We start from the raw sequence: 27,130 nt of genomic DNA, 5'->3' as shown, positions 1-27,130 counted from the left end.
TAACTCAATGAATGTTTTTTTCCTGAGTATGTGTGAAGCTATGAGGCTTACTCCCCTATACAGTAGGACAATTTACTGGAAATGGTGGGTTTACAATGGAGCATTTCCAGCAAATACATCCCTACCTTCTTCGTTGATGAAAATACAGTAACAACATCACAATTTACTTATATGGGAATTCCCTTTTGAAATAAGATCAATGTTTAACCCCCTTGTTTCTAGCTTGCTTGTTGAGACAATTCTATAAACAAATATTTATCTACATTCAATTTCAAATAGTGCATCTTTGATGATTTTATCAATCTGCCCCCACTTGATGGTTATGACTCTATAGATATGTTTACAATTTTGTTAAGTTTATATTCAGTCATTTTACAGGATCCATGTATGTTTCAATTTTTTTCAGTATTGAATCAGAAGTTCACTTTAGAACATTTAATTTTGCAATATGTTGGGTTGGTACAATTTTTGGTTGTTGATATGTGACTTCATGCTATTCTGGTAGATTGGGGCAGGGTAGCACAGTTATTAATCACACCCTCCCCCCCCCCCCCAACACATGTTTTCTGCTTCACACCATGCAAAGAGTACAATCAGTCTTGAAAGTATTCAGAGGAAAGATGTTAATTTTCCAAATGTTAAAAAATAATGATGATTCTCTTTATTTTCATTTTGAAAGATTATGTTATAGTTTTCCATATTCAAAACTTAGGGTTAATAATTTGGGATTTAAACTGTACTTTCATCTGATGTTCCTAATAGCAATAAAATTATGAAGTGTTCATTTAGATTTTAACTTCAAGGAATACCAATCATTGTTCTACATGGCCTGCACTGTTAAAAGAGGAGACATTTAAAAAAGAGCCTTGTTTGGGTCAGACATCCATTCAGATGTAGAATTATTGTAAATTGTGTCAAACTATGACATTGACTTGAGTAGTTTGCTGTAATTAAAAAATTGTACAAAGCTTTCCATGATCATTCCAAGTTTTGCCTTTTTGATGTGTTCCTCAATTTGCTCTTTAGAGCAGGCACTGAATATTGTTTCATTTAAAAAGCTATATTGCAAGGATATCTTGTGATGAAAATGGGTGTCATTACAATGTATTTTTGATTAAATGACCCAATACTATTTCTTGCAGTTATTTTAATTGTAATCATTTTTTATTGAATTAGTGTATGCTTGATTGATCCAAATTGTGCGTGATTTGCACATTTTTATGCCTCTGTCCGCCAAATAAATTGCCTATACCTCGATGTTCTTTAATCCGAAAAGGTCAAAGGGTTCATTAGTCCGAACATTTGTGGTGTTATTCCGAAGGTTTGATAATCCAAAAACGAAATAAGGTTCGATGTTCCGAAGGTTCGTTAATCCGAAAACGAAATAAGGTTTGTTGTTCCGAAGGTTCGTTAATCTGAAAACGAAATAAGGCTCGTTCCAAAGGTTCGTTAGTCCGAAAGCGAAATAAGGTTCATTAAAACTTTTCGTTTTCGGACTAACGAACCTTCAGAATTACAAACCTCATTTCGTTTTCGGATTAACAAACCTTCTGAATTACGAACCTCACTTCGTTTCCGGACTAACGAACCTTCGGAATTACGAACCTCACTTTGTTTTTGGGACTAACGACCCTTCGGAAAAACCAAGTTTTGGAATTACGAATGTATGCGCTATTCCTAATGTACATATTGAGTAGATCATAAACAAAATTTTATAAGAATAATTTGATTTCATATTCAGTTTATTCTATCTCCATACAGTTTATGGTAAAGCTATCAGTTGTTTCATGATATACAGTTTTGATGGTTTTACACCACACCAGTAAAGATTCAAACCTGAAATATTACACAGTGAACAAGGAAAGTAGGTATGAAAACAAAATTAAAGGTGACTGCTAGCTTTCTTTTTCTTATTTGTATTTTGAGCAAATTTTCATGTATGGATGGACATACAGTAAAATGATTGTTGACTTTTATTTGAATTTTGACAAATTTGGGGGTCCCCAATACTATATTAATTTGCATTACCATCCATTCTTGAAATGTAGATGATAGTGGTACTTGTGATAATGATGTTGATGATGATAATTATGATTGTGATGATGAAGATTATAATGAATTTGATGCTGATGATGATAATGGTGATGGTGATTATAGTGATGATGATGATGGTGATGAAGATGGTAATGATAATGAGAATGATTGTGGCGACTATGGTGACAGAGATGATGATGATGATTATGGTGCCAGGGTATTTTGATCCGGAATTGTGATGTGGGCTGTGAATATGGGGGAGTGGGTGGTCCTCATGCCAATTAAATGAAATGTGACATTTTCACAACTTAGTAATGATGGGTAATGGTTTAGAGACATTTCTTTTCCCACACTATCTTTCGACTTTACTACTTGAATTGTGGGGGTAGGTGCTCGCCCCATCCCTGGATGGTGAAGATAACATTGGTGAATCTAAAGATGAACCCGGGAGATGAAGGAATGGGTTGAAAGAGACCGGGAAAGAGAGAAGTGAAAGAGAAATCCAAATTGTTTAAAAAAATGGAAGAGGGTGGAATGGAATCATGTTTTGATTGTTTGGGAAAAACATTTTGACTGTGAAGTTGGATGTGGTATCCTTTTGCCCCGCGACCTTACCTAGTTTTTTGGTTTATTTCTTCTTCCACATTTGGCCCATCCCCTTGTTCATATTTTTCTTGTAAAGTTTTTGTCGTTTCCGTCTCAATATTCCTGTCATTTTTTAATTTTTCCCATCTTTTTCTTCTGTTTCTCTTCTTTGCCCTCTTCTATTCTTCTTTCTCTATTTTTCAATTTTCTCCTCCTGATTGTTCTTCCTTCTTTTTATTTCTTTCACCTCTTCTATTCTTCTCGTCCCCGCCCCCGGTCTCGTTATCCCTTTTTTCTGCCTTGTCTCGTCTGTCTGTCAACGCTCGTAAACATTGCGTAACACCCTTTTTTCGCGGCATTCCCGTTTGCGTGTGGTGGGTGTGTATCAGATTGTGTGTCCCACTCACAAGTACGTTACATTCAGCGCTGTATTCATGTACCGTACAGTGGTACTACACACACAATCAGCTAGCTCCGTTGATTGCACAATACCCCTGGAAAAACGAGCGTGTGTTGTTTTGAATTGGATCGGGGCGATGTGTACAGATTTGCATAGACGATGCAGAACTGACACGTACCGCTGGCTTGCGGCGAAGGGAAACGGTGATAAAACACTCTTTATATAGTGAGGTAAGATCAAATATAATTGCAGTTTTCAACTTATATGCAATTTAAGATATTCTTTATCATCCTGTACAAATTTGATGTGATTTAATGATTTTAAGTACGAGAAATATGACATCAACCACTCCCAACTTTGTAAGCAATTGATTGAATTGTGTCGGTGCAGTGCTAATAAGGCTAAGCCACTGCAATGCATCTACACGTCTACACTAGGCCTACTCGCTAACTAGTAAGTAGTATCAGTGCAGACTAGATTAATATTAGACTAGATACTAGGTCTTACTGTTTCTGTTAGATCTAGTCAGTTTTTTCGCGCCTGTAATAATTTAAGTTAAGAGAAAGCTCTATTTTGTATGTTATGTGATGAAAATTATGGAAAGGATTTTTTGGGGAAAACCCTACTTTAAGTTTGATCAAGACCTTGTCTTTTCTGTTGGACATGATGATTGCGCAATGTGATCACCACAACTGATGATGATGATTGCGCAATGTGATCACCACAACTTCATTAGCCATTCTTGCAAATAAAGCAGATTCAATCATCAATGTATGATCCGTATCATGATCACACACTGCCTTGCCTTGGTACGTTATAAGGTACACTGTAATTTCTCTTGGAACTCAAGAGGGCATTGTTGGACATTTTATATGCTGCAGATGGTGTCAGCTGCCCTTGAACACCATAGTTACATGTATCCAATGCTTTTTGCAGATGCCATGTTCTGTTTATCTGAACTCTGAAGATTCTCAGTTCGCGCATGCTTTCGGCTGCTTTGGACAGTTTGGGAAGATCCCGGCAGGATGGCGCCACCTTCTGCTTTGTGAATTGACGTCAGCAGATGTGCGGGCCAGCACTGATGAAGCCAAAACGCAGCGTACATAGTGTATAGTGAGTGATTGTATTACAGAATGCACGTATTTACGCATCAGAAAATAATTTCAATACTCTAAAAATCTTTGCAACATAGCCTAGGCCTGCGTGTACTTCAACTGAGTTCAAGAGGGAATTTGAATTGAAAAATTATGATGTTAAATACACACTTTCAAAATCTTTTTTCTCAAAATAACAGAATATGGTCATAATAGCTCATTGTGAATAAAACATTGATTTTTTGTAGATCTATGTTAGTGTATTTATGGTGGAAGCTTACAGGCCACAAAACGGGTTTAGAATTCAGGGGGATGAACATGCATAAAACTTGATTAAGAAATAATCTAATTGTCATTTTCACTTTCTTTTTGTATAACAGCCTCCCCCTGGTTCTGCAGCCATTAGCTTAAATGTAAATCTGTGTTTGTCACTCGAAATACGGAAAATGTTGAAAATTTCATTGAATCTGATAAATTCATAGAAATTTTGTCTACAGGCTTTAGTGTGAAATCAATACTTTAGGGAAATGCAGTGCATCTTTTTTATGGGACTATCTAAATCATGGCACAGGAAAGAAAAAAAAAGGCACCAACATATAGAGGGCCAAATTGAAGCCCCTGCCCTTGATTATAGACTTTGTTTGACCCATAAAAGAGAACATTTCACCCATCCACAATGTAAATTGACTTTCAAGAAACTGTAATAATGTAAGCCCCAGTCAGTTTCCCAAGAGGTGGATATTACTGTTGTAGAAAGTGTCAGATTTTGTTTGATTGACCTGTGACAGACTGACAGGTCATCTTGTTTCAATTTCTTGTGATCAGAAAAAAATTGGAATAAGATTCACATTCTCAAGAATGTTCAGCTCAGCAGGTCAATTATTGACTCCTGTCTGGTAGACAACCTTCTGTAACATTTATATTGGCCCTTGTTTCAAGCAAGTTTTATACCAGATTATGCAATATGTATTATTATGCAATATGTATTATTATGCAATATGTATTATGTACCTCAATTTCTCTCAAGCCATGCAGATTTCTGCAGTCTCAAAACATTAGAATTAGTCCTTCATTCATAAAGAATTTGGTATGGTCATGTGATGCTTAGATTACTCTCTTTTTCAGACCCTGATTTTAGTTCTTTATTTACAAATTGCCACTGAAATATAGCCTTTTGACAATGCCTTGTGACTTGGCTATTTACTCGTCAAGTAGTGGCTGAGATGAGACTAGCAGTTCGTGATGGGAGTAAATATTCTTTTAGAACGCAAATGCCGTTAAAATAAACACCAACCAAGTTTACATGTATAGAGAAACCAGGTTTAATGTGTGATTGAGTCTTCATTCTGTTTTTTTGGCATTTGATAAACATCATAAAAGAGACACAGGCCTTGTATAAAGGCTAGCTCAAATGCTGCTCAGGGAGCATTTCATGAAAGGACTTGTCAGTCATTTTTATCCAATAGTTGCTATGGTAATAGTGCCTCTCAGCCAATCATAATCAAAGGAAGTTGTCAGATCTGACAACTTGTCAGACGAAAATGTTGATGAAACGCTCCCCAGAAGGTACTCAGGCTCAGCCCAGCTCTAAAGACCCCCCTCCCCTTTGCAACATAGCCATTTGCATGCACAGCTAGATCATGGAGGCAGTGCTCTTGCACCCAAATTTTGCACCCATAATCTGGGCAATCTTCCCCGCAGCCCTATGCGTACCAATAATGTCAGAATGTATCTTGAACATTAATTTATATAACTTCATATATTATTGTAATGTTATGTAATTTAAAAGATTCATCATTCAGATTATTGTGAATTAGACAATCAGTGAGGAGTTTGTTTTTTCACCAATGCTATAATAATTGAAATACCATAGAAGTAGTGAATTTGTGTCATAACAAACTTTCTCATTTGCATACATGTACATGACTCCAGACCAGGATTTATGTGCAACACTGTTATGTGGACATCAGTGAAACTGAACATGCCATTAATTATTTTACACCTTAAATGGGTACTTTGGGCTGAAATTAATTTTATCTAACCTAAATAAATGAAGTAAAAACAAGAAACAGAATGTGGAAAATTCCATCAAAATCTAATAACAAATAAAAAAAAATAATTGAATTTTCAAATGTAGCAATATTTTGTAAATATCAGTTATATTGCATGCCATTGTGAATATTCAATCGGTGGGCTGATGATATCATGTCCTGACTTTCCTTGTCTTATGTTATAGGAAATCTTAAAGTTATTTCATACTTTCATGGTCTGTGAGTGTGATCTCCATTTTCCTTGTTACAAAATAAAGTTTCTGCATTGATTATCTTACATTAAAGTTGTTGATGTTGATCCAATGTTTTTAATTCCTCACTTCAGTTCATCCGCTGAAACCCAAAGGGAGACAGATTCCATAAAGGCATTGAAGTTGTTAAGTTAAGACTTTCATTCCTGTTCAATTTTCCAAGGACTTTCTTTTATTGTTTGAATACTTATATTCATTTGTTTTTTTCATTGATCATTTTCAGGTTTTTTCGGTTTCTGGTAGCATCACAGCCATCACCATGGCCTCCCTGTAAAGCGGTGTGGTAAATTAGCTTCCTACCATCCCGTGCGGAATACAGATCAGCCACAGTGAATAGCTATCTGCATCACAGTCAGCTTTGTAGACCCTAAGATATGGCATCATCAGTTAAGTCCTCTCCGTTGCTTGGACGCAACATCAGCAAGAGGCTGTTGTACATGTGATCTGCAAGTCTCCACCCAGAGAATTGTCAGCAAGAAGCGACTCCTCATTTGTACCACCTGTAGCAGGCAAAGAGGTAGTTATCGTCACTGAAGACATGCCATCGACGAGCAACTCACCATCAGGACAGGAGACTGGCCAATCAAAAAACATGTGTCCTGACTCTACGGGCATCGACTCGGTCAAAGATGATCGCAAGGCTGGCGGCGGGAAGGTAGGAAGCGGTTCCAAGAAGAAGATGTGCGAGAAGACAGCGAGGAGTACAAGCGCCGCAGGGAGCGCAACAATGAGGCAGTGAGGAAAAGTCGGCTGAAGAGCCGGCAAAAGGCCAGCGAGACGGAGATGCGGTGACGGAGCTGAAGAAGGAGAATGCAGACCTGGAGCAGAGGGTCACCTTGCTCCACAAGGAGCTGGAGCTACTGAAGGACCTGTTCCTGACTCATGCTAATGAGCTCCCAGATCCTAGTACCACCTTTGGGCTCTTCAGTGCTAACCCAAACCTGGGGTCCAGTTCTCCTAACCCAGCCCTCTCTCGTGTTGTCCTTAAAACTGATACTGTGACTGTGTCCTTGTCCTGTAAGAATGTCCCAGAGAGCATCACTACCACAACATGACCTACATTTGACCTTTTGCCAACAAGGTAGTAAAATTTGTGTAAATAATAGTGGTTACATTTATCCATTGGATCCATTTTTAAGAAAGGCTTGTAGTGCTAAGCACTTTTAATAGATTAACATTGCATGTATTATGTCGTATTTGCTTTTGGGAAGTCAAATCACTTCACTGTGATTTACATTGTTGCTGAATATTGTTAGAAATTGCAAATATTAAAGAGCTTGAGATGGGTGAAATTTTTCAATTTTGCTAAATTTGTACAAAACAGTGATGTGTACATCAACTTTCATATGAAAATAAAGCGATGGCATCACACGTTCACTTTTTCTAGAATAAGAAAAAAAAATATTTTAGATATTTCACTTTTTCCTATCGTAAAATCTGGTTTGGTCACTCGTATAATCATCATTATCTTAATTTATTGTGATGTGGTGGAGGTATTTAGCTATCAAATCTATAAGATTTGATATTTTTTATGTAAATGGGATGACATCACTTTGACATCGTTCCCTTTTTTTGCATAATGACTGGAATATATATGTACATGTACATAATTGTTCCATGAAAATAAGCAGTATAAAAAAAGGTCATAGTTTTGTGATGTTGCATCCTTTCATTATGATATCTTCAGTTCTATGCTTGTCTGATTTTATCTACATGTACATGTATTTGTTTTCAGTTTGTTGTTAAGGAGAACTTGTTGTTTATTGGTAAATATGATGTCGGTGGAAGCTAATGAAAGACAGAATGGTAAAAGGAAAAGTATTCTGAGGACCCTATCAACTCAATAATAACCAATTTTATATAAAGTTGTGTTAAGTCAGGAAGCATGGATCTTGTTTAGTAGCTCAATTCATGTACTGTTATTTAATTTAAAGTATCATCCACATGATCGATAGAAGTCAACTCCTTTGGGGTTTAACGCCAAACCAATCATGCTGATAGTCCTTAAATAGGAGAAGTTCATAATTCAAGAGAGCTTTCTTTTGTTCAATTACCATGATCTGTAATTGGCATATTGTCTGATCTGGCACACCTTTTTTCTGCAAAACTGGCATTATTTTCTGGTAATTTGGCTACCTAAGTTTAAGCCATGATATTTTGTTTACAAAAAAATGCCTTGTGGCCCCTGCAGTTTGGGGGGGGGGGGGCTTGAAAATCTGTATTACAGGCAAGCTCTCCTACTGGAGGTGTCAGCCATGTATCAGGTGTTCTGATATAGGCCCTTGGGTTTTAGTCATACTGTCTACTTGTGATATTTAACAAAATCGTTAATTTTTGTAAAATTTGCAATTCCCTTAATTTTTTTCATAAGAGAATTTTTTGAAAGATTTTGGAAATATTAGTTTTCAGAGTATGGTAAGTCAACATTTTTTTTCTCTCTACAACATAGTTTACAAGACTACATCATATTGCATTCTAGGTTATCAACAATTGACTACATATGTATTTCAGTAATTTAGGAAATTGAGCTGATGCTATTGGAAGTGATGGTTATAATTAATATTTGGACAATAAAAATTAGAATAATCTTCATTTTTTTGCTTGCACACCTGTCTGTCCGCCATCATCTTGTTCATGTTTATGTATATAGAAAGAAAGACCCTGTCACACTCTGCTGTTTAACTATATTGGACTTTCTAATTTCTTCTGCTGGGATACAGAAGTACTTGACAGATTGCTCTAGCTTTCAACGTGTTCAAATTTGAATTTTTTGTTTTATGTTAGTGTCAGCATATAATGTGCTGGTCAATATTCAGTGTCTGAGACACATAATTGTAAAATGGCAGTTTGTGACACTGTCTTAAAGTTAGATGATAAGGTTTATTATTGAAAAGGTTTTCAGATTCCAACACTTAATGCTGCATCGTGTTGAATTTGGAAGGTATCTTGCAATTTTCCAATGATTTTGTATAATAACAGTTTATAAACCATGCTTTAAGTTCAAGCAATTCCCACAAGATTCATGTCTGTTGTTTCTACAGTATTTCCTGTCACTTTTATTTCATTTTGATTAATTTACATATGCAATTTGATAGCTTAATATCTAGATGAATGCACTCTTGTCGAATGATATGGATTAACCCCCAGCCCTCCCATAAGGATATTTACATATCTGTATAATAGAAGATGATGTGATGGTCTGGTCATAATGTATGCTTTGTTTGAACACCTAGCTCCAATCTGAAACTTGGTAATATAATAATGTTTATCAATATCACATTTGCCCAGTTATTCAAGTTTTGCATTGTATCTATAACTGTATTTGTACCAATTTCATCATAAGTGAGTGCACTCCCTATGGATATGTTGATTAATAATAGTGCATATTACATTACCAATATCATCTAGCATTTCTATGTGCTTCCAAAGGACTTTGGATATTATTACCCTGGCATAACTTTTTCTGCAGCTTCTTTCAGAATTTAAATGCAACATTGTCATACTAAATGATGATGTCTTGTCATGGCTTATAGACAGAAATCAAACTAATCTTTTGGTGAAGTGCTGCACAGAAAAGTTTGTTTCTTTTGGACGGAAGGGGGTGTACTAATTTCTGATGGATATTGTAACACAAACTTCTCCAACTACCATCAAACCTGTCTAAGACCACCCAACTGATCAAAGGAATAAAAAAATGGCCACTACTGACAGTTGGCCTTTATGGACAGGCTCTACAACATATTCCTTTCAAATTGGAGACAATTTTGGTGGCCACTGGTCACTAAACACCAAATTTCACTTTAGAAAGTGTGGCTGCTAAGACAGGTTTGACTGTTCTTTGTGTTTACTTATTTACTTTGATACATGCATACAGAGATCATTTATTAAAACAATCAATGCAAAGAATGAGTGTTATTATTTGTACAAATGAAAATGTAAAAAGATAGTCTTTGCCAATAATGTGCTAATTGTATGTAGGTATTATTGATAATATAGCTTCTTGAAAGTTGGTCCGCTCCAGTGTAAGGTTATTATTTGTGTAAATATCTTTAAAGATTAAAGTGCATTTACCCAGTATCTCTCTTGATTTATGCTTGGTATGTTTTTTTTGTAATCATTGATTCTAAAGAGTTTGTTGAAAGTGGAAACTTAAGTGGATGATAAACATGCCTGTATCAATTCGTCATCGGTTTCACAAACCGTCTCAAGAGGATTTCAGCAGACAGAAGCAATTAATTTTGAGATGTATGGAGGATTTCAACTATATCATTGATTTTATGCCATCATGGTAGGACAATGATGCCCTACTTTGGCAAAAGGAAGCAAGTTACAAAAGTATCATTTGTTGTAAATGAGCAATGCGTGATCGTCATTTACATAGCGTAAATGCAATCTAACTTCCCAAAATTTTGCAAGGACGTGAAACATACAAAGGGTGTTACAGAAACAACAATAACTCAAATTTGACTGATGTGTCACTTGTTCCTTTTCCCAAAGTTGGGCAGAAATAATGAATGTGATGAGATTCTGACATTTTATAAGATAAACACATTCTACTTCAAATATTTATTTGTGTAGTTTTAATTTTAGCTTGTTCGGACACAAAAGCCTTGAAATAAAAAATCTCATCTGTAGGCCGAATAAAAACAATTGTTAGAAATGATACTGTTGGTCAGAAATCTACAGTATTGGCAATAAGGCATTTATTTCATGTGAAGTTTCTGGAGTATGAATCGTTCCGATCGCTTTGCATAACATGTGTGATTGGTTTATATAGTCTTGTCACATAATCACCGTTACTAACCTATAAAGGGATGCTCTGAGCTGAAAATATAGCTAGATAAATAAAGTAAAATTCACGAAGTATAATGCTGAAAATTTCATCAAAATTTGATAACAAATTTGAAAGTTATTGAATCTTAAAGATTTGCATTATTTTGGTGAAACAGTTCTAGGGCTAGGCAAGTCTTTATGAATATTCATTACATGGGATGATGATGTCACATCCCCACTTTTCTTATGTTATTACATGAAATCATAATTGTTTCCTTTTTTTCATAAAAGTGTAAATGATGTGTCTCCATTATCATGAAATAAGTTGCAGCAAGAAATAACTACTGAACTTAATAAGTAATAAGCAATTCAATCATTTCAATTAATAAGCAATTCAATTGTTAATAGTTCTTGGTTGGAAAATTTTGAATAAACCTAATTTCATATACAAGAGAACTAGTGGGGGATATGACATCATCAGTCCACCTAATGAATACTCATGAAGACATGCTTAGAACTGTTACACGAGAATAATGCAAATTTTGAAAATTGAAATTCAATAACTCTGATATTTGTTTTCCAATTTTGATGAAATTTTCAGCATTTTGCTCTGTGAATTTTACTTTTATTTATTAAGATATAAATATTTTCATCCCGGAGTATCTCTTTAACATAGATATGAATAGGTGCCTAAGGTGTAAGCTCCTCTGTTGCAGTAAATGTCCCTATAGCATAGCATTTTAAGGTTGAGTCCTCAACGGCCAGTGACTGACTAGTGGATAAGCAAATAGCATTTTCCCGCTTCTTTGCTCGGACAAACAATAACGGTCGTCACTCAAACATAGACCAAGATTTTTTTATTTATTCATTTATTTATTATATTTTTTTTTCTGGGGGAAGGGAGATGACTTAAATGTGGCATGTATTTGTTTCTCAAATTATAGGGGGTTATAGCCTTGTTTTTTACACCCTTCTTCATCCTGTTTCTTCAGAGTTTTTACTATAGGTTTTCCGTCCAATTTCGTCAAAATTTCAACCGATTTAATGATGTAATAGTTCAATTTGCAACTAATTCGAATGACCTATGAGATAAACATTTAAATACCCAAATACTTTATTTGATTTAATCATATTGGCACGCGATTTCATGGTTATTTCATTTAAACAAGTATAAAGATCAAGCAAATTCAAATAGCCGAAGAGATGTTTTCAAATTCGCAACGGTACCCTCCTTGCGAAGGTTTAGGAATTCAAAATCATTAATATGCGATCACTTATAGGATATGGACAGTGTTTTTCGTTTTTATTTTATTTTTTTACTTCATTTGAATGATTATGGAAATGGGTTTTACTTCTTAAATGGATGTTTACCATTATACTGAAATGTATCATCCATCTGAAAAACCATCATCGGAACAACAACCCGTTTTTCCACTTTCACTCAACTATAGAACGTGGTCAATACCATCCCTTCCCCACAACGATATAATTTACAATTATGTGAAATAAAAAAAGAACAAGATGATGAAAAAATACCTACACTGTTAGAAAATTTATCCTTAAAATAAAAGAAGTTCCTGCAGCAGAGTCTCGAGAACACCTGTAATCTTACCAGATTGCGTAATCTTACAGGAAATTGGTATTTGGTGTATGGAACCTTACAAATTTCCTTTAATAAAACACCCTTTTTCCTTTTTTTAAACAGAACTGTTCTGTTAAGTTGCAGAATAATTCATGTTTTATGAATTTACAGAATGATTCTGTTATTGCTTTATGCAAAATCTTCTTTCTTTTTTCTGTAAAATCAGGGTTTTTTAACAGTGTACCATTGACACAGGTCATCCACCCACTCACTGGCGGATCCAGGGGGGGGGTGGCACACCCGGCTCGTGTCCGTGCCCCCCCCCCTTTGAGAGCCACAATTAAAAAAAAATCGTGGACCGTCCCTTATTCTTTGGTTAAAAACCTTCGGTTTTGCTCGTCAAATTCCTAGGGAAAATGCCCCTTTTTTTGGAAATCCTTGATCCGCCCCTGCACCCAGGGTGACCAGATGTCCCGTATTTCCCGGGATCGTCCCGTATTTTGCTCCTGTGTCCCGGCGTCCCGACAAACCCTTCCCGGGACGCCTATTTGTCCCGTATTTCAGAATATTGAACAAATGATGTAGTTAATACATTTAAAAGTGACGAATTTTCATCAAGTAACCAACAGATAACGGATAACGAAGCAGAGGCAACAATAAAATTGATAATAAAACCTTTGCAAGTTCTACGGTGATTTTCTTGCTAATTAACCCAATACATTGCAAACTGGCCTCCCGCCTGTGTGTGGCAGGTACTGGCTAGGGAATTAGGATCGGAGCAGATTCTCAATGGTGCAAACAATGACATGATAAACAGTTTTTCCACCAAAATAATCACAAAATCGGCAGAAAATTGTATTATAGTATGGATTCTCAGGTTACTGATTTGGAGATGTGATCGAAGAAAGAAGTTTTATGAGTTTTCATAACTAGATCTAGTTGTTACAGCTCTCGTTTTGAGTCTTGTTGTGTATCATGCCGCGATGTTTCATCTAATTTTTAAGTTGACAATGTCTCACTTTGAAATTGTATTCATTTCTGAAACATTTTATTTTTTATTTGAAAGATATATTTAAAAAGCACCAAATATCATGATTTTTGTTAGATGATTGGATTTTTTTGTTTGCTTGAAGTTTAAACTTTTCTTTCTTTTCTATCCTTCCTTCCTGCTTGCCCTTTTTGGTTCCATCTATCTTTATTTCCTATCTTTCTTTCATGATCCTTTCTCTCTCTGTTCATTTTGCTTTCTTTCCTTATTTCTCTTACCTCCCTTCTTTTTCAAAGTTTTATTTCCTTCATTCTTTTTTCCTTAAACTTTTTTTGCTTCCTTCTCCCCTTCTCCGTTTTCTTTTCGTTCGTTCTCTCCTTCCATTATTTTCTTTTTTTTTCATTCTCTCCTCCCTTCATCCTTTCCTCCCTCTTTTTTCTCCTTTCTTTCTTTCTTTCTTTGTTTCTTTCTTTCTTTCATTCTTTAGTTTATTTTTCGTTTATTCTTTTCCCTTATTCCCTTTTTCCTTCCTTCTTCCCTTCCTGTTTTTCTTCTTTCTTTGTTTCTTACTTTCAAAGAATGAAGAAAACATGACTTTCCTTCATTTTTTCTTTCCTCTTCCTTTTTTCTTACTGTTTTTTCTTCTTTATTTTGTCTTTGAATTTACACATTTATTCATCTTCCCTTCCTTTCTTTCTACATGAATTCAAAGAATGACGGTGACCTTTTTCTCTCTTTTATTCTCTTTCAGTTCTTTTATTCTTTTTTCCCTTCATTTTTTTCTTTCTTCTCAATTCATCTCCTTTCTTTCGTTTTTTTCTTTCTCTCCTTCATTCTTTCGTTCACCCTCCATTCCAATTCTTATATTTTTTTCACAAGTCTAACATCACTGTGTAGCCTTCTTTGTTGATCTTTTTTGTCGATTGTCCCGTATTTCATTTTGTGAAATCTGGTCACCCTGCCTGCACCCACTCATTAATCACTAAAAGAATAACCGTTCACAACCATATCCTATATCCTATAAGTGTTACATGAATTACGTCTTTATCAAACATAATGGAATAAAATTATTCTAACTGAAAGATTAGAAAAAAAGTAGGGTAAAGTTTGGAGACAAAAAATTGTATAACGTTATAGAAGAAAAATGAACACAGAAACATGTTATCTGAATTTGGACGTTTAAAGTGCAAATATGTGTGCCGATTAATGAAATTGAAAATGGTATTTTGGGTGAAATTAAACGATCAGTTCGTCGTTGCGAAATTAAATGACGACTTTGGGCCATTAGTTTGAACGAATTTCTCCCTAAATTGAATTTCTACCAAATTTAAAGGAATGATATAGAACGGAATTAAATGATGAATAAATGAAAATGAACCATGTGTGCAGAGGGTTGACAAAATATTTCGAATTTGAAAGTCCTTTCATTAATTTAAATGCAACCCTGATGACATTGGACGGGGCTATATTTTTTCACTACTTGAAAATCACAGGGATGATCATAATTAAAACAGTGAAATCTAATTTTGTGATGTTTACTAGATTTTCATAAAATGGCATTATCTTACTATACGTTTTTTTTACCCCCCCCCCAACTTGGTCGTAGAACTTGGGAGGGGGTCATGGCCCTCAAACCTTCATCAGTTTGCAAGTAATACAAAACATTGTGTTAAATAATTTATTCTTATTAAGTACATGAGTGGGGATTACAAAAAAAAATATTTGGCCCTTTTGTTTATGTATATGTCGAAGAATACAACTCTAAAGAAAATTAAAAATATAATCTGTAAAAGTTTAAATGAATTGTCAGTAATAAATAGATAAATACTGTAGTGCAGAGCCTGGGTGAGACATTTGCAGCTCTTTTTGCTCCCCTGCCCCCCAATGCTCATGGTGGCTCGAGATTATTTCCCCCCCCCCTCCATAATTATTTACCGATCATCATTAACATGAACAGTTCTGTTGAACCACTTCATACAAAAATGTGAAAATAAGTGATGTAATGAGCAGAAATGTTTGAGGGCCAAACATCGTGTATGTCGCCAAATTTCTCAAAAGTTTCAATTAAGCAAAGCGAACGAATATTTGACAAATTTTATGATAGATTTTAACATAATGTAAGGGAAATTACATCAAATTTCACCCATTTGTCGATCCTTCCTTATTTCATTTATTAGTCTCTTTTGTTGTGAAAAGTTTGGAACCCATGGTCCCCGAGCTCCCAATCAGTACGCCGATCTGGGGCCACGTTGCATAAAGAGTTACAACTGTTAAAAATTTGTCATGATGGCCTCAGCAGCCAATCAAAATCACCATGGTATAGTTGCCAACTTGCCATAATGGCAAAGTTACAGCAGATCTAACTCTTTATGAAACGTGCCCCCGGGTAATAATCATGTCCGTTTAAGTGGTTAATCGGGTATACAATGAAAATCCATGTTATGCCCCCCCCCCCAAAAAAAAAAAAGAAGAAATAAATAAAATCAAAATGATGCGAGTAGGATCATCGCAGATCGTCGATAAAGAGATTTCGATCAGCACCGCAAATTTGCCCCTGACAAATGCAAGCTGCTTTTCTTTCCAAATTAGGTATACTCATTTTCGTTTTGAATTTTTGTATTTCATCTCTCGAGGATTACATAATAAAAATCAGATTTCTACACTATATCCCCATGGAAAGTGTATACGCTATGCAAAATCAAGGAGCTTCCAAGTGTTGTGATTATGATGGCCATAGATATGGGCACATTTAATTGCCCCGGACATGTATTTGCTTTTTTTCTGTCCGAAATATTTGTATTCATTTTCGCTTAATTTCCTCTTATGGACAATGAAGATGAAATGTTCCCATCATACTCCATATCAAAATCGAAGATAGGCGTTGTTGTAGCTACCCCCCCCCCCCCCACATCTGTTTCTAGGCTTTGGCTTTGACCCTATTCATCCCCTCCCTATTCCCCCACTGCTATTTTCACCTATAATCGTGAATGGAGTGTAAAAACTGATTGGGTGCAATCCCTTCTCGTCGTATATAATCCGAGCTAAAGCTGATCCAAACAATTGTTCGCACAATCAGATTGCTTTGAACAGCTCTCCCATTGACTGATGACTCTTTCTACTCTCCAACCCAATGATTTTACACCGAAGGATTGGTCTCGCGGTACGAGCGCAAACACCGAATGTATCGAACACTAACACAGTGCGAGGTTAGTCTTAATTTACAAACCTTTTGATTTCTGGATGATACCCATTACCTACATGTATATTTTCTTTCATGATTCTGACAAAAAAATGGTTTACATATCACCCATTTGCCCAATCGATAAACTGGTCTTCGAAGCTCGTCTTGAGTTTTTTTTTTGCTCATTTTCTCTCTCTCTTCGAGCAGCTATGGGCCTACAGTCAGGGATAAATTAACACTCAGTGCATATAATAGCAATTTCTTGTCAAATGACACAATTCACGGTATATTTTATCTTAAATAATTAAATTCAAAGTGAATAAGATATTGTTTAATTATAATTGCACTATAGGGCCTACACTCATTTTCCTATATTAATTTTTCAAAATTCAAATACTAAGCCTAAAGCTGACTCCCTGCACAATGTAAGCATAGGCACAGATAGGGGTAAGGGGCCCTGGACAAGTACCCACTTTGGTCATAACACAAATTGGAAAGGAATGGGAAGTGCCGAAAGAAAAAAAAACAGAAAAACATCTTGCAATTGTTTCTTTCATGGCCGTACGACGAAATTTTTCGCTGGGGGGCAGCAGGCAGCATGCGTAAACTTTTTCGAAAAAAGGGACTGAGAGTATGCACTAATTAACGGTCTGATTTGTACGCCTAATCCATCCGCCTCGACGTGGAACACCAAAGAAAACCTTTGCGCGGCGAGCTCCATTCATAGCAGGTGCAACGAGTATCCATGGAGATAGCACTATGGGCAGCGCCCTCGCCGTAACGACAACACAAGCTTCGCCAGTTTGCCATTAGCAATCAACGAGGTCACGGAGACCTGACGTGTGGAATTCTTCTCAGCGACAAAGAACTCAGAAATCAACCGAAAATGTTCAAAAATACGTTTCAAAGTGGATTCCTGTCGATTCTATACAGCATCGGCAGCAAACCCCTTCAGATCTGGGATAAGAAGGTGAGTTTTGGGGCATTTTTTGACGATTTTATTACGATGGGGAATCCGGCATGCGCGCCTTTCTTGTCAACGAGTACACCCCTCCATTGGTTGTGGTAGTGGTATGCATGCACGGAGAGAGGGGTGTTGCTTAGCAGCAGCACTGGAGGAGCGGTCATGTGCCAAACAGTAACCCGCTGGTCCCGGTGCTTCTGATTTATGTTGTACCTCTTCGGAATGGGTGTGCTTTTTACTGTTTTGTTGATATGATTAAAAAAGGAATCATATATATGTTTCTTAACCTAATTTGATTGAAATCAATTTCTTTCATGTGTATATATATCCAAATACAACATACATGTACATGTTTAACTTCAGAGGCCAGAATCCAATTTTCCTTTTCATGTTTTTTAATTTTATGAATCGTGATTTTGAAAAAATGTGAATGTGTGAAACCAATATAAACCTCTTCACTTTTGATAATCCAATAAATTGCAGAAATAAGAAATCTGCTGAAAATACTTTAGGTCATTTACAGAACTCTAACTTAACTCTGATTCAGTCTGAAAGGAAATTCAAAGTTATGAGCTATGAGTTTACTATTATTCCATTGTCAGATAAATCAATCTAAAGTCTAAATTCAAAGTTATTTTGTCAATCATGAATGTTTTTTTAATTCTGGTTGCTATGATTGATTATTACTTGTTATTTGGGGATTTTATTATTATAAGTTTTGCTTGATAGAATTCTTGGTTTCTTTCTTGTGATATAGCCTATAGTTTACTTCCTTCTTCCCCTTTGACTGTGACAACCAGCTTTTATGATAAATATACCTTAATATTGATAAGTTAAAGTAGTACATAGATAGTATATTAACCATTGAAATTTTTTTTTAAATTTTAGTGAGGGTACATACAAAATTCCAGAGTCAAGAATTGTACAATGTATGTTTCTGTTATTTATTCCACTTAAACTTTAATGAAAGATAAGAAATATCAATGTATATCAGTTTACTGATTTTGATTAATTTTCTTTTTTTTTATTTCCCCTAAACAGGTCAGAAATGGGCACATAAAACGAATAACTGATAACGACATCCAATCATTAGTTCTTGAAATAGTCGGCACAAATGTTAGTACCACATTCATCACATGTCCTTCAGAACCAAGGAAGACCCTTGGTATCAAGCTCCCATTTTTAGTCATGATCATCAAGAATCTCAAGAAGTACTTCACGTTTGAGGTCCAGGTTCTAGACGATAAGAACGTCAGGAGACGTTTCAGGGCGAGCAACTACCAGAGTACGACGCGTGTCAAGCCTTTCATCTGCACAATGCCCATGAGACTAGATGACGGCTGGAATCAAATTCAGGTAGTTATTTTGTTTATTGAAATAATTTTAAATTATTATTATTGATAGTTTACATCACTTATTTCTGAGAAACATATCCAAGTATGAAATTATATTGACAGTACATGTATTGAAATTTATTAGGCAACTAGTCATAATTACTTTTGCCCCATTTATTGGGTTGAATGTGAGATTGTGTACAAAATTAGACTTAGTATTTTTTTTTCAATTATATGGATAATTATTTAATAGTGATATGCTACACAATATGATAAATGCTAGAGAGCTCTATCAATAGGGGCAGTGGAACAAATATGAAAGGGGGGCTGACCATGCAAACAATCACAATCAGATGGTAATTTTACTTGTTTGGACACATTAAAAAAAAGTGGTGGCTGAAACCAACCCAGTGCCCCCCCCCCCCCCCGGTCTCGCAGGCCCTGATTCAGATCTTATCTCACTACCATTTTCTATTAACGTTTCCTGTTTTTTTTCTCCCTTTAACACACAGTTTAATCTATCAGATTTCACAAGGAGAGCATATGGAACAAACTATATTGAGACATTGCGAGTTCAGGTATGTTTCATCTCTTTTTCCAATGTCCAAATATGATTCATTTAGTTTTCTTATTCCCACATTTAAGTCAAAACACCAAGAAATTTTAATGAAATTAGATATCAAATCATTAAAGCAATAATGGAATGATGAACATTAAAATATATATTTCCATCTATTGTGTTGATGACTTTCTTGTAGTCTGAGCCTTAAAGGGAATTCTTGAGCATGATTTAATTTGAAAAGGTGCAAAAAAAAACGTCCAGCAGTGAAGCCCAGTGATATTCATTTTTAAGCTGTGTTTTATAACATCCAGGCATGCAACATACTTTTGGTGGCAGGAGTGGGATATGATATAGCATGAATGACATCTAAAGGCCATGGATGTGTTATTTATTTACTTAATAGTCGATATGAGCATCTTGTGAGGATCAAAACAAATGCAGTGTTGCTTCAATGTCTTTCAACCTAGTGCCATGCTAACTAAGACTATAATCTAGATAAATGAAGGCACTTGCAGTACGTGCCAATTTCATAAGAAAGACTGTAAAACCAAGGGTAATTATCACTGTGTTATCACAGATCTAAATCTGGTACAGGTACATTTACTGAGCAATAACACTCCATCAATAAAAGATTTTAAAGAATGTTAAAGAAATCAGGAAATCTAAGCTGAAAAATAATCACACTGAATATCACCAACACAGATAAGCACATGTTGTGGAACCGAGTATCATATTGCTTGGAAAAAGACCTAACATTGTGCTCGAAATTCATGCTTGTTTTTTTTTTTGTATTTCTCAGCAATTACAAAATTTCTTACAGGATCCTATGGCACATACACCTGGGTGGTCATTTGATTGGATTCTGTACCATAGGCATTCAAAATATATTTCATTTACAAGTTATTGAGTTTTTTTAGTTTTCAACTTTGTATTTCCATTTTTTTTTTATTCACCCTTGTACAGATCCATGCTAACTGCCGAATCCGACGAGTATACTTCTCCGACAGACTGTATTCAGAAGACGAACTACCTGCAGAATTCAAACTTTACTTGCCTGTTCAGAAGGGTGCCAACCCAAGGAGTTAAACCCCGAATGGGTATGGACATTCAAAGTGAAAGCAAAGACACTTTAGAACTCATTGTCAGCAATAGGGAAGAACCGATCCACATTGTTGACAAAAACCTCACTCAACTTTTCAGCCCTCATGCAGAGAAGTCGAACGTCAATGGTACGGCAACTGTCATGATCTGCGTATCGTGATAAAGATCCCTTCTTCAGCTGGCGCCAAGAGAGGTGTAACAAAGTATAAAGTGTATCTCTCTTTAACATGTGTTAGTGAGGCAAGTCTTAACTCAAAATGATATTTATGATTGTGAAATCCTGTCTAGTTTGTCAGGATATTAGGTAAGCTTACCTTGGAAATAACTGCCAAGGAATTGAAAAGATTTGCGATTTTGTAATGTGCTCTAATACGTTTGGGAACTAGGCTGATGGACTGAAACGCGAGAAACTATGTTGAAATCAAAGCAGGCCTTTGCTATTTCTATTGCTCTCCCTTCTTCAGATGTTATGGGGACAGATGTGGAAATAGTTCCTTATTTAGATCTTGGATTCATACTAAATGATCTTAATGAAAAGCAATTGTAACACTGAGCTTTCTCTCCATTTCAGGACTGCTTTTACCCCCAGTTTGTAATACATTTAAGACTTCATATGCATGTATTGGTACTTGAATTGAAAGCTGTAGAGAAAGGGCTACCATGATTGAGTGACGTCTTATTTGAAATTCTTTCAAAGGCTCTCTACAAGAAATGAACAAAGAATGTTGGTCACATACAAAATGCCTAATTGAAAGTCACCTTATTCTTTATGTCATTGTTTATGTAGCTGTTATACCATTTAATTTAAAGTACTGTATGGTATATTGTATCTTCGTCTGTGTTTGTCTCTGCGGTCTGGCACTTGGGTCAAAGTTCATTAAATTACTATTCACTCCTTTGCATGCTAAGTACAGGTTTTCACAGTTTGTGCCGATTGTTGCTACATTTTTAGTTGAATAAAAAGATAGCCACTATTAGACATCACATCCTAATTTGGTCATAGATTGTATAGTGAGTGTTAATATGTATGTCAATAATGTCACCAAAACTGACTAAAAATGGGCAGCATGTCTTCATGAATTCTCAAACCCATTGCCTAACGTTTGCAGGAGTTTTATGTTACATCCTGATTGTGTTAGGACTAATTTAATTCCAAAATGAATCGATCAAGATAAGGAATTGTCCCTTGGATACAAGATTATATTGCTCTGCAATAATCTTTGGAAAATTAGTTAGTTTTTCAATACAACTCTAGGGTTATGCTAACTGATGATTCAAAGTTTCAAATGGTCCATTACAAATGCTCTACTTTTTTTCTTCATTTTGATGTATGAAAATCTTTGGTAGTTGGGAGGGAAACTGGGAATCAGTCATCTCTTTTTTTCCTGAATAGGTAATATATTTAGCGTAATATATTAATTTATTTGATTATAAAAAGTAATTCTATTTAATTTGTTACTTTCAATAATACCCTCTTTGCCTAAATATCAAATGAAGGACAATGCAAGTCTAGTAGACTGTAGAAAAGTTATCTGACTTTTGTACTATAATCTAGGGTAAGCTTATTGTGTATATAAATATCTCAAAATGACATTAATATGCCTGTAAATATATATATGTTATGTAACTAAAGATTATGTCATGTAACCATGTTACAATACTCAGAAATGTTTATGTTCTCTTCAGGCTTTCTCGTATCAGACCATGTATTGACATGTTGTGCTGATTCCAATAATCCAAATAGTTATTTTCTGAATTTAAATGTAAAAGAAGTTAGATCATGTTTACATGTTAACTTTGTATTATGAACAGTGTTTTTAATGAGATGGTGCCATGTGATGTCTTTTTAAATTTCATATCTTTATTCTATTATTTGGTTTTATCAACCTTATTTGCCTTAGGTTTTGAAGATTTTGTATTCAAAATGCGCCATCAAAAAGCACTGTGCATAAGATAATAATATATGCTGTACTCTTACTTTTATTTAAGTAATTGCTCTGCTCTTATGGAGTGCAGGATAACTTATTTGAAATCAATGAGAATTGTCAATTATGTTCATGTAATCTGTGTACAATCAGATTCTACTTTGTCTTTTTTATATAGTTCAAGACAAAATACACTTTATAAACATGAAAGTTCTTGGCCTGTTATAGAAGTTACTTTGTGCTTTGGTGATAATTGTTTGAATTTTCGATATTTTGTGTGGATGGTCCATAAATATTAGAATGATTGAGGAAATATGGTGGTGATGATGGTGGTGATAAAGTTGATGATAGTGGTGATGATGGTGGTGATAGTCATGATGGTAGTGATAATGATTATGATGATGTAATGCTGATGGATGGTAGTGGTTGTGTGATGATGATGGTGGTGCTGATGAAAATGATGATGGTAGTCGTGGTGATAATGATGCTGATGAATATGGTAGTGGTGATAAAGTTTATGATGTGATGATGGTAGTAGTAATGGTGGTGATGAGATTGGTGATGGTAATGATGATGTGATGATGGATGGTAGTGGTGGTGTGATGATGATGATTGTAGTGGTGGTGGTGGTGATGGCGCTAATGAAATGATGGTGATGATGACAATGATTATTCCTGGTTGTGAATGGGGATTATGGGGTTGTGGTAAAAATACATATCATTCGATATACAGTGCACATCAAAAAAAAAACGAGACAGTTTTGTAAAGTCTAAATAAATTTCTTTCAAGATATTATATCTATATATTACTCTGAGATCTTGCCTTTGAAATGCCATTTAAAAAAATTGTTCATGCTTGAGCGAACACGGGACGTTTTTTATCGGAATTCAAAAAGAGGCTTGTGCCAAAATGGCAGAAATGAGAAATTTGATGATTAGACTTTTGGCTAATCAGCAGACTTTCTATTAATCTTTTTCCTTATCTTTGCCATAATTTTCGAGTAATGCTGTCAAATTTCATTTACAAATTCATTTATTTACCTGAATTTTTTTGTTTTTCATTCAAGCTTTTACCTTTGTATTTTCCTTCATAAGTAAGAAAAGAAGACTTTTTGTCAACCCAAGTAGGAAGATTTGCATTATTAATTGGAAGTAATTATTCAAATCCTTTTATTATGTGAAACAAATTATGTTATGGTACCTATAAAAAGACCTGAATCCTATTTTCAAGGAGTTATTGAATCCTTTTACCAAGTTTAATTATCTGCTTGACAGGACAAACAGGAAAGGATTCATGTTTTTCAATGGCAATGGTGTATTAAGTCAAATTTGAAGGAGCAAGATATGGCAGATCGGGTAAAATGTATTAAAAAGTTGTGAAGCGAACAAGCAAAAAATTTCACTATTTCATTAAAATGTCAAATTTTGTGATCTTGACATAATATTTAGAAAATGGTATTACATTTCACTTTCTATGTTTTCTGTTATTTTTCTTTCCACCTTTTTTTTTCTTGGTCAAGATTTTTTTTTTATTGGGGGGGGGGGGAGCACATCGAGTCCCCAGCCATCAGTATGCCACTGTTCAAAGGCACCATAACCTTTGTAGCACACAATGAAAGGATTTGATAAAAAAACATGCTCTCCCATACTTCGGTTTAAAAATAAAATTGTTCTTGCCTAAATAAGCAATATTCAAACCTGAAAGATAACATTAAAAAGGAACAACAACAGAAATATTCAAGCAAATAAATAGATTTGGAAATGAATTTTGACCGCATAATTCGAAAATCATGGCAAAGTAAATGACAAGGTTAAGAGGAAGTCTACTAATTAGCAAGAAGTCCATATATCATTTGCGGGATCATTTGATGTCATTTTGGCGCAAACCTCCTTTTTAACCCCAGACAAAAACATTCCGTGAACTATTTTTAAAAATAAGATTTGAAGAATAAGACCCAAGAGCATCTATTGACACCAAAATATAGAGATCATAATTTGAAATACAAATTTTATAGACTTTTTCAAATCTGTCCCGGTTTTTTTTTTTGATACGCACTGTATATCTGTATGTCAGTCATGACCAAGAATCTCAAGTACTCACAAATGAATTTGGTCTGATACCATTTTGCACAGTAACCATTTGGTCCACCAATCAATTTGTCCTTGTAGTGGTCTAACTGCAATTGGTCTTTTTTCATTTTCTCTAAGCTAATTTCCTCAAATAACCAAATGATCCAATTACTCTTGGTTTATTTACCATGTGGTATGGATGACACCGTTTTAAATATTTTACTATTTGGATTAAAAAAAAATGTTTTTCATCCTTTTCTTCTGAGTGGAGGGAGGGGAGGGGGGGGGGGGGCGGGGTTGGAGCAAAAAACATAGACATTGTTTTTTTTTCTTCTTCTTCTTTTTTTGGGGGGGTAAAAATATTAGTGGCAAAATGTACCAACTTTTCTTACCCCACACTCATTCATGATTTACTGCTGTCATCCATATCAATTCATTTAATGTGTCTCCCTTTTTATCGAGCATAAATCTTTAAGTTTATCTTTAACTAGTTTGTTTCACACACACACTCTCTTTTTAACACTTCTTTCCTTTATTCCAGATCAAGTTTCATACCTTGTTCTTCCCGTTCTCATATCTTTTATTTCAATTCTCTTATTTCCTTTACTTCATTTACTTTTACTTTCATTACTCTCACATTCCACATATATTCCTCCACACATTCACATCAATTTCATTCACTCTCTCTTTCTCAATCCTAATTTCCAATTCCACTGTTTATCCCCTTTCTCTATCAATCACGTTTCCTTCCAATCCTTCAAGTTTTATTTTCCTTATTTGTTTACCTAATTTTCCAATCTTTATCATTCACTCTTTTTAATCAACGCCTATTTTTTTAAACAGATGCCACTGGATTGACAAGGCCCTGCGTCTCTCTCTCTCTCTTTTTTGTGGGGGGGGGCTATCACTTTTTTGTGACAACAAAAGACAACATCTCATGATTTCCTGTATAGCGCCATGTTAAAGATGGACTTTCCAATTAGATAGTATATACATGATTTGTTTACTCACTGTCCCAAACTCCAAAGGGTTCAATTTAAAATCTGGTCTAAAGTTGTGGTATCATTATGTGAAGCCAATCCCCAAAGTACAGGTTCAATTTGTCAACTAATATGATACTCAAATTATTCATAAATGTCTGGAGATCAATATCTTAAATAGTTTTGAACCCCAATAAAGCAAGAGGAAGACATAAAATGTTAACAAAAATTTTGACATTTTGGTTTCCCATAATTTTATAACAGAGCTAAACCATGGCACATTAAGTTGAACTGGACTTCAGAATAAGGGCCATGGCTTTTTGAGATACAAGGTTCAGCTGCCCGGGCAGTAATAAATGGAATACAAGAAGAAGGAGACCATGTGTTAAGTGAATCTTAAATAAATATATTTGAACATGAATTGTAACAAGGCATAACAAGAGAAACATGCAACTTTAAGTCAATATCAGCATGGACTCATAACATGCCATTCCATACTTAAAATTTAAATGAAAGATATATTTACACTGTATTAATATATTATATACAAGTGAGGTATCTACCTCAACATGAAAATTTCAGTTAAAACAACCACTAAAATAAAAGAAAAAAAATTGAAAATGAAAAAAAAATCTTAAATCCATTAAATTTGACATACAAGTTGTGTCTCACACACAATTATATATGAATCAGTGTTCATTACTAAGAATAAATGCCTAACCCACAATTTGGCAATGCAGCATAAATGAATACACCACAAACATTTTCAACATCTTGAACATAAAACTGTATCAAAGCAAATACAAGTCATACGGTAATATAAGGTCAACGCATTTCCTTGTCAATCAAAAATTTAATTACGACAAAAATTTTCAAAAACAAAATCTTATACTTCAGTCTGTAAAATACTGTTAACTTGATTCCAATGCCATGTGCAATATTGCTTTCCTTCGTGATTTTTTAAAAAGGTTTCAGAACAAGTAAAATGTGTTCAATTAACAGTTCCACTAACTTTTGATCATTACACACTTTACAATTCGTCCATGCCCCAATAATAGAAGAACATGTATTGCATATTTGGTATTAATGTAAATAGATTTTTTATTCAATTAAGGTTCAGAATAACTATTTGAACACAAATGTCAGATTTGTTATCAAAAGTTCAGAGCAATCACCAAATTGGCCTCAGTCATAGTCCATTGTACAATTGCTATGATGTCATTCTACTATAGAGTGAATTTGCTTTTAATTTTATG

At 34.9% G+C, this 27,130-nt stretch overlaps 2 protein-coding genes across 2 annotated transcripts; both read left to right on the top strand.

The window, feature by feature from the left end:
* The first annotated feature begins 5,355 nt into the window (after positions 1-5,355).
* On the top strand, positions 5,356-9,292 carry LOC121409506 (CCAAT/enhancer-binding protein beta-like). Its single transcript, XM_041601425.1, is given in 4 exon segments — positions 5,356-5,361; positions 6,837-7,101; positions 7,104-7,202; positions 7,205-9,292. Coding segments are annotated over 4 exon segments (636 nt in total). The 3' UTR covers positions 7,471-9,292.
* Positions 9,293-17,746: 8,454 nt separating this feature from the next.
* LOC121407328 (cilia- and flagella-associated protein 20) lies at positions 17,747-23,035 on the top strand. Its single transcript, XM_041598365.1, has 4 exons — positions 17,747-17,909; positions 18,945-19,259; positions 19,750-19,815; positions 20,763-23,035. The coding sequence occupies exons 1-4, from the start codon at positions 17,826-17,828 to the stop codon at positions 20,883-20,885; spliced, it is 588 nt and encodes a 195-aa protein (XP_041454299.1). The 5' UTR covers positions 17,747-17,825; the 3' UTR covers positions 20,886-23,035.
* Positions 23,036-27,130: the final 4,095 nt, after the last annotated feature.

Source organism: Lytechinus variegatus, chromosome 2, assembly GCF_018143015.1.
Source record: "Lytechinus variegatus isolate NC3 chromosome 2, Lvar_3.0, whole genome shotgun sequence".
Lineage (NCBI taxonomy): Eukaryota > Metazoa > Echinodermata > Echinoidea > Temnopleuroida > Toxopneustidae > Lytechinus > Lytechinus variegatus.
Note: the sequence above shows the minus strand (reverse complement) of the source record. Positions and strands in the feature narration are given on the sequence as shown.

Excerpts from the sequence above, each read along its gene's own strand:
- LOC121407328 (XM_041598365.1), top strand. The coding sequence starts at position 17,826 with ATGTTCAAAAATACGTTTCAAAGTGGATTCCTGTCGATTCTATACAGC. Across the intron at positions 19,260-19,749 it reads ACGGCTGGAATCAAATTCAG|TTTAATCTATCAGATTTCAC; the intron begins GTAGTTATTTTG and ends TTTAACACACAG. Across the intron at positions 19,816-20,762 it reads TTGAGACATTGCGAGTTCAG|ATCCATGCTAACTGCCGAAT; the intron begins GTATGTTTCATC and ends ACCCTTGTACAG.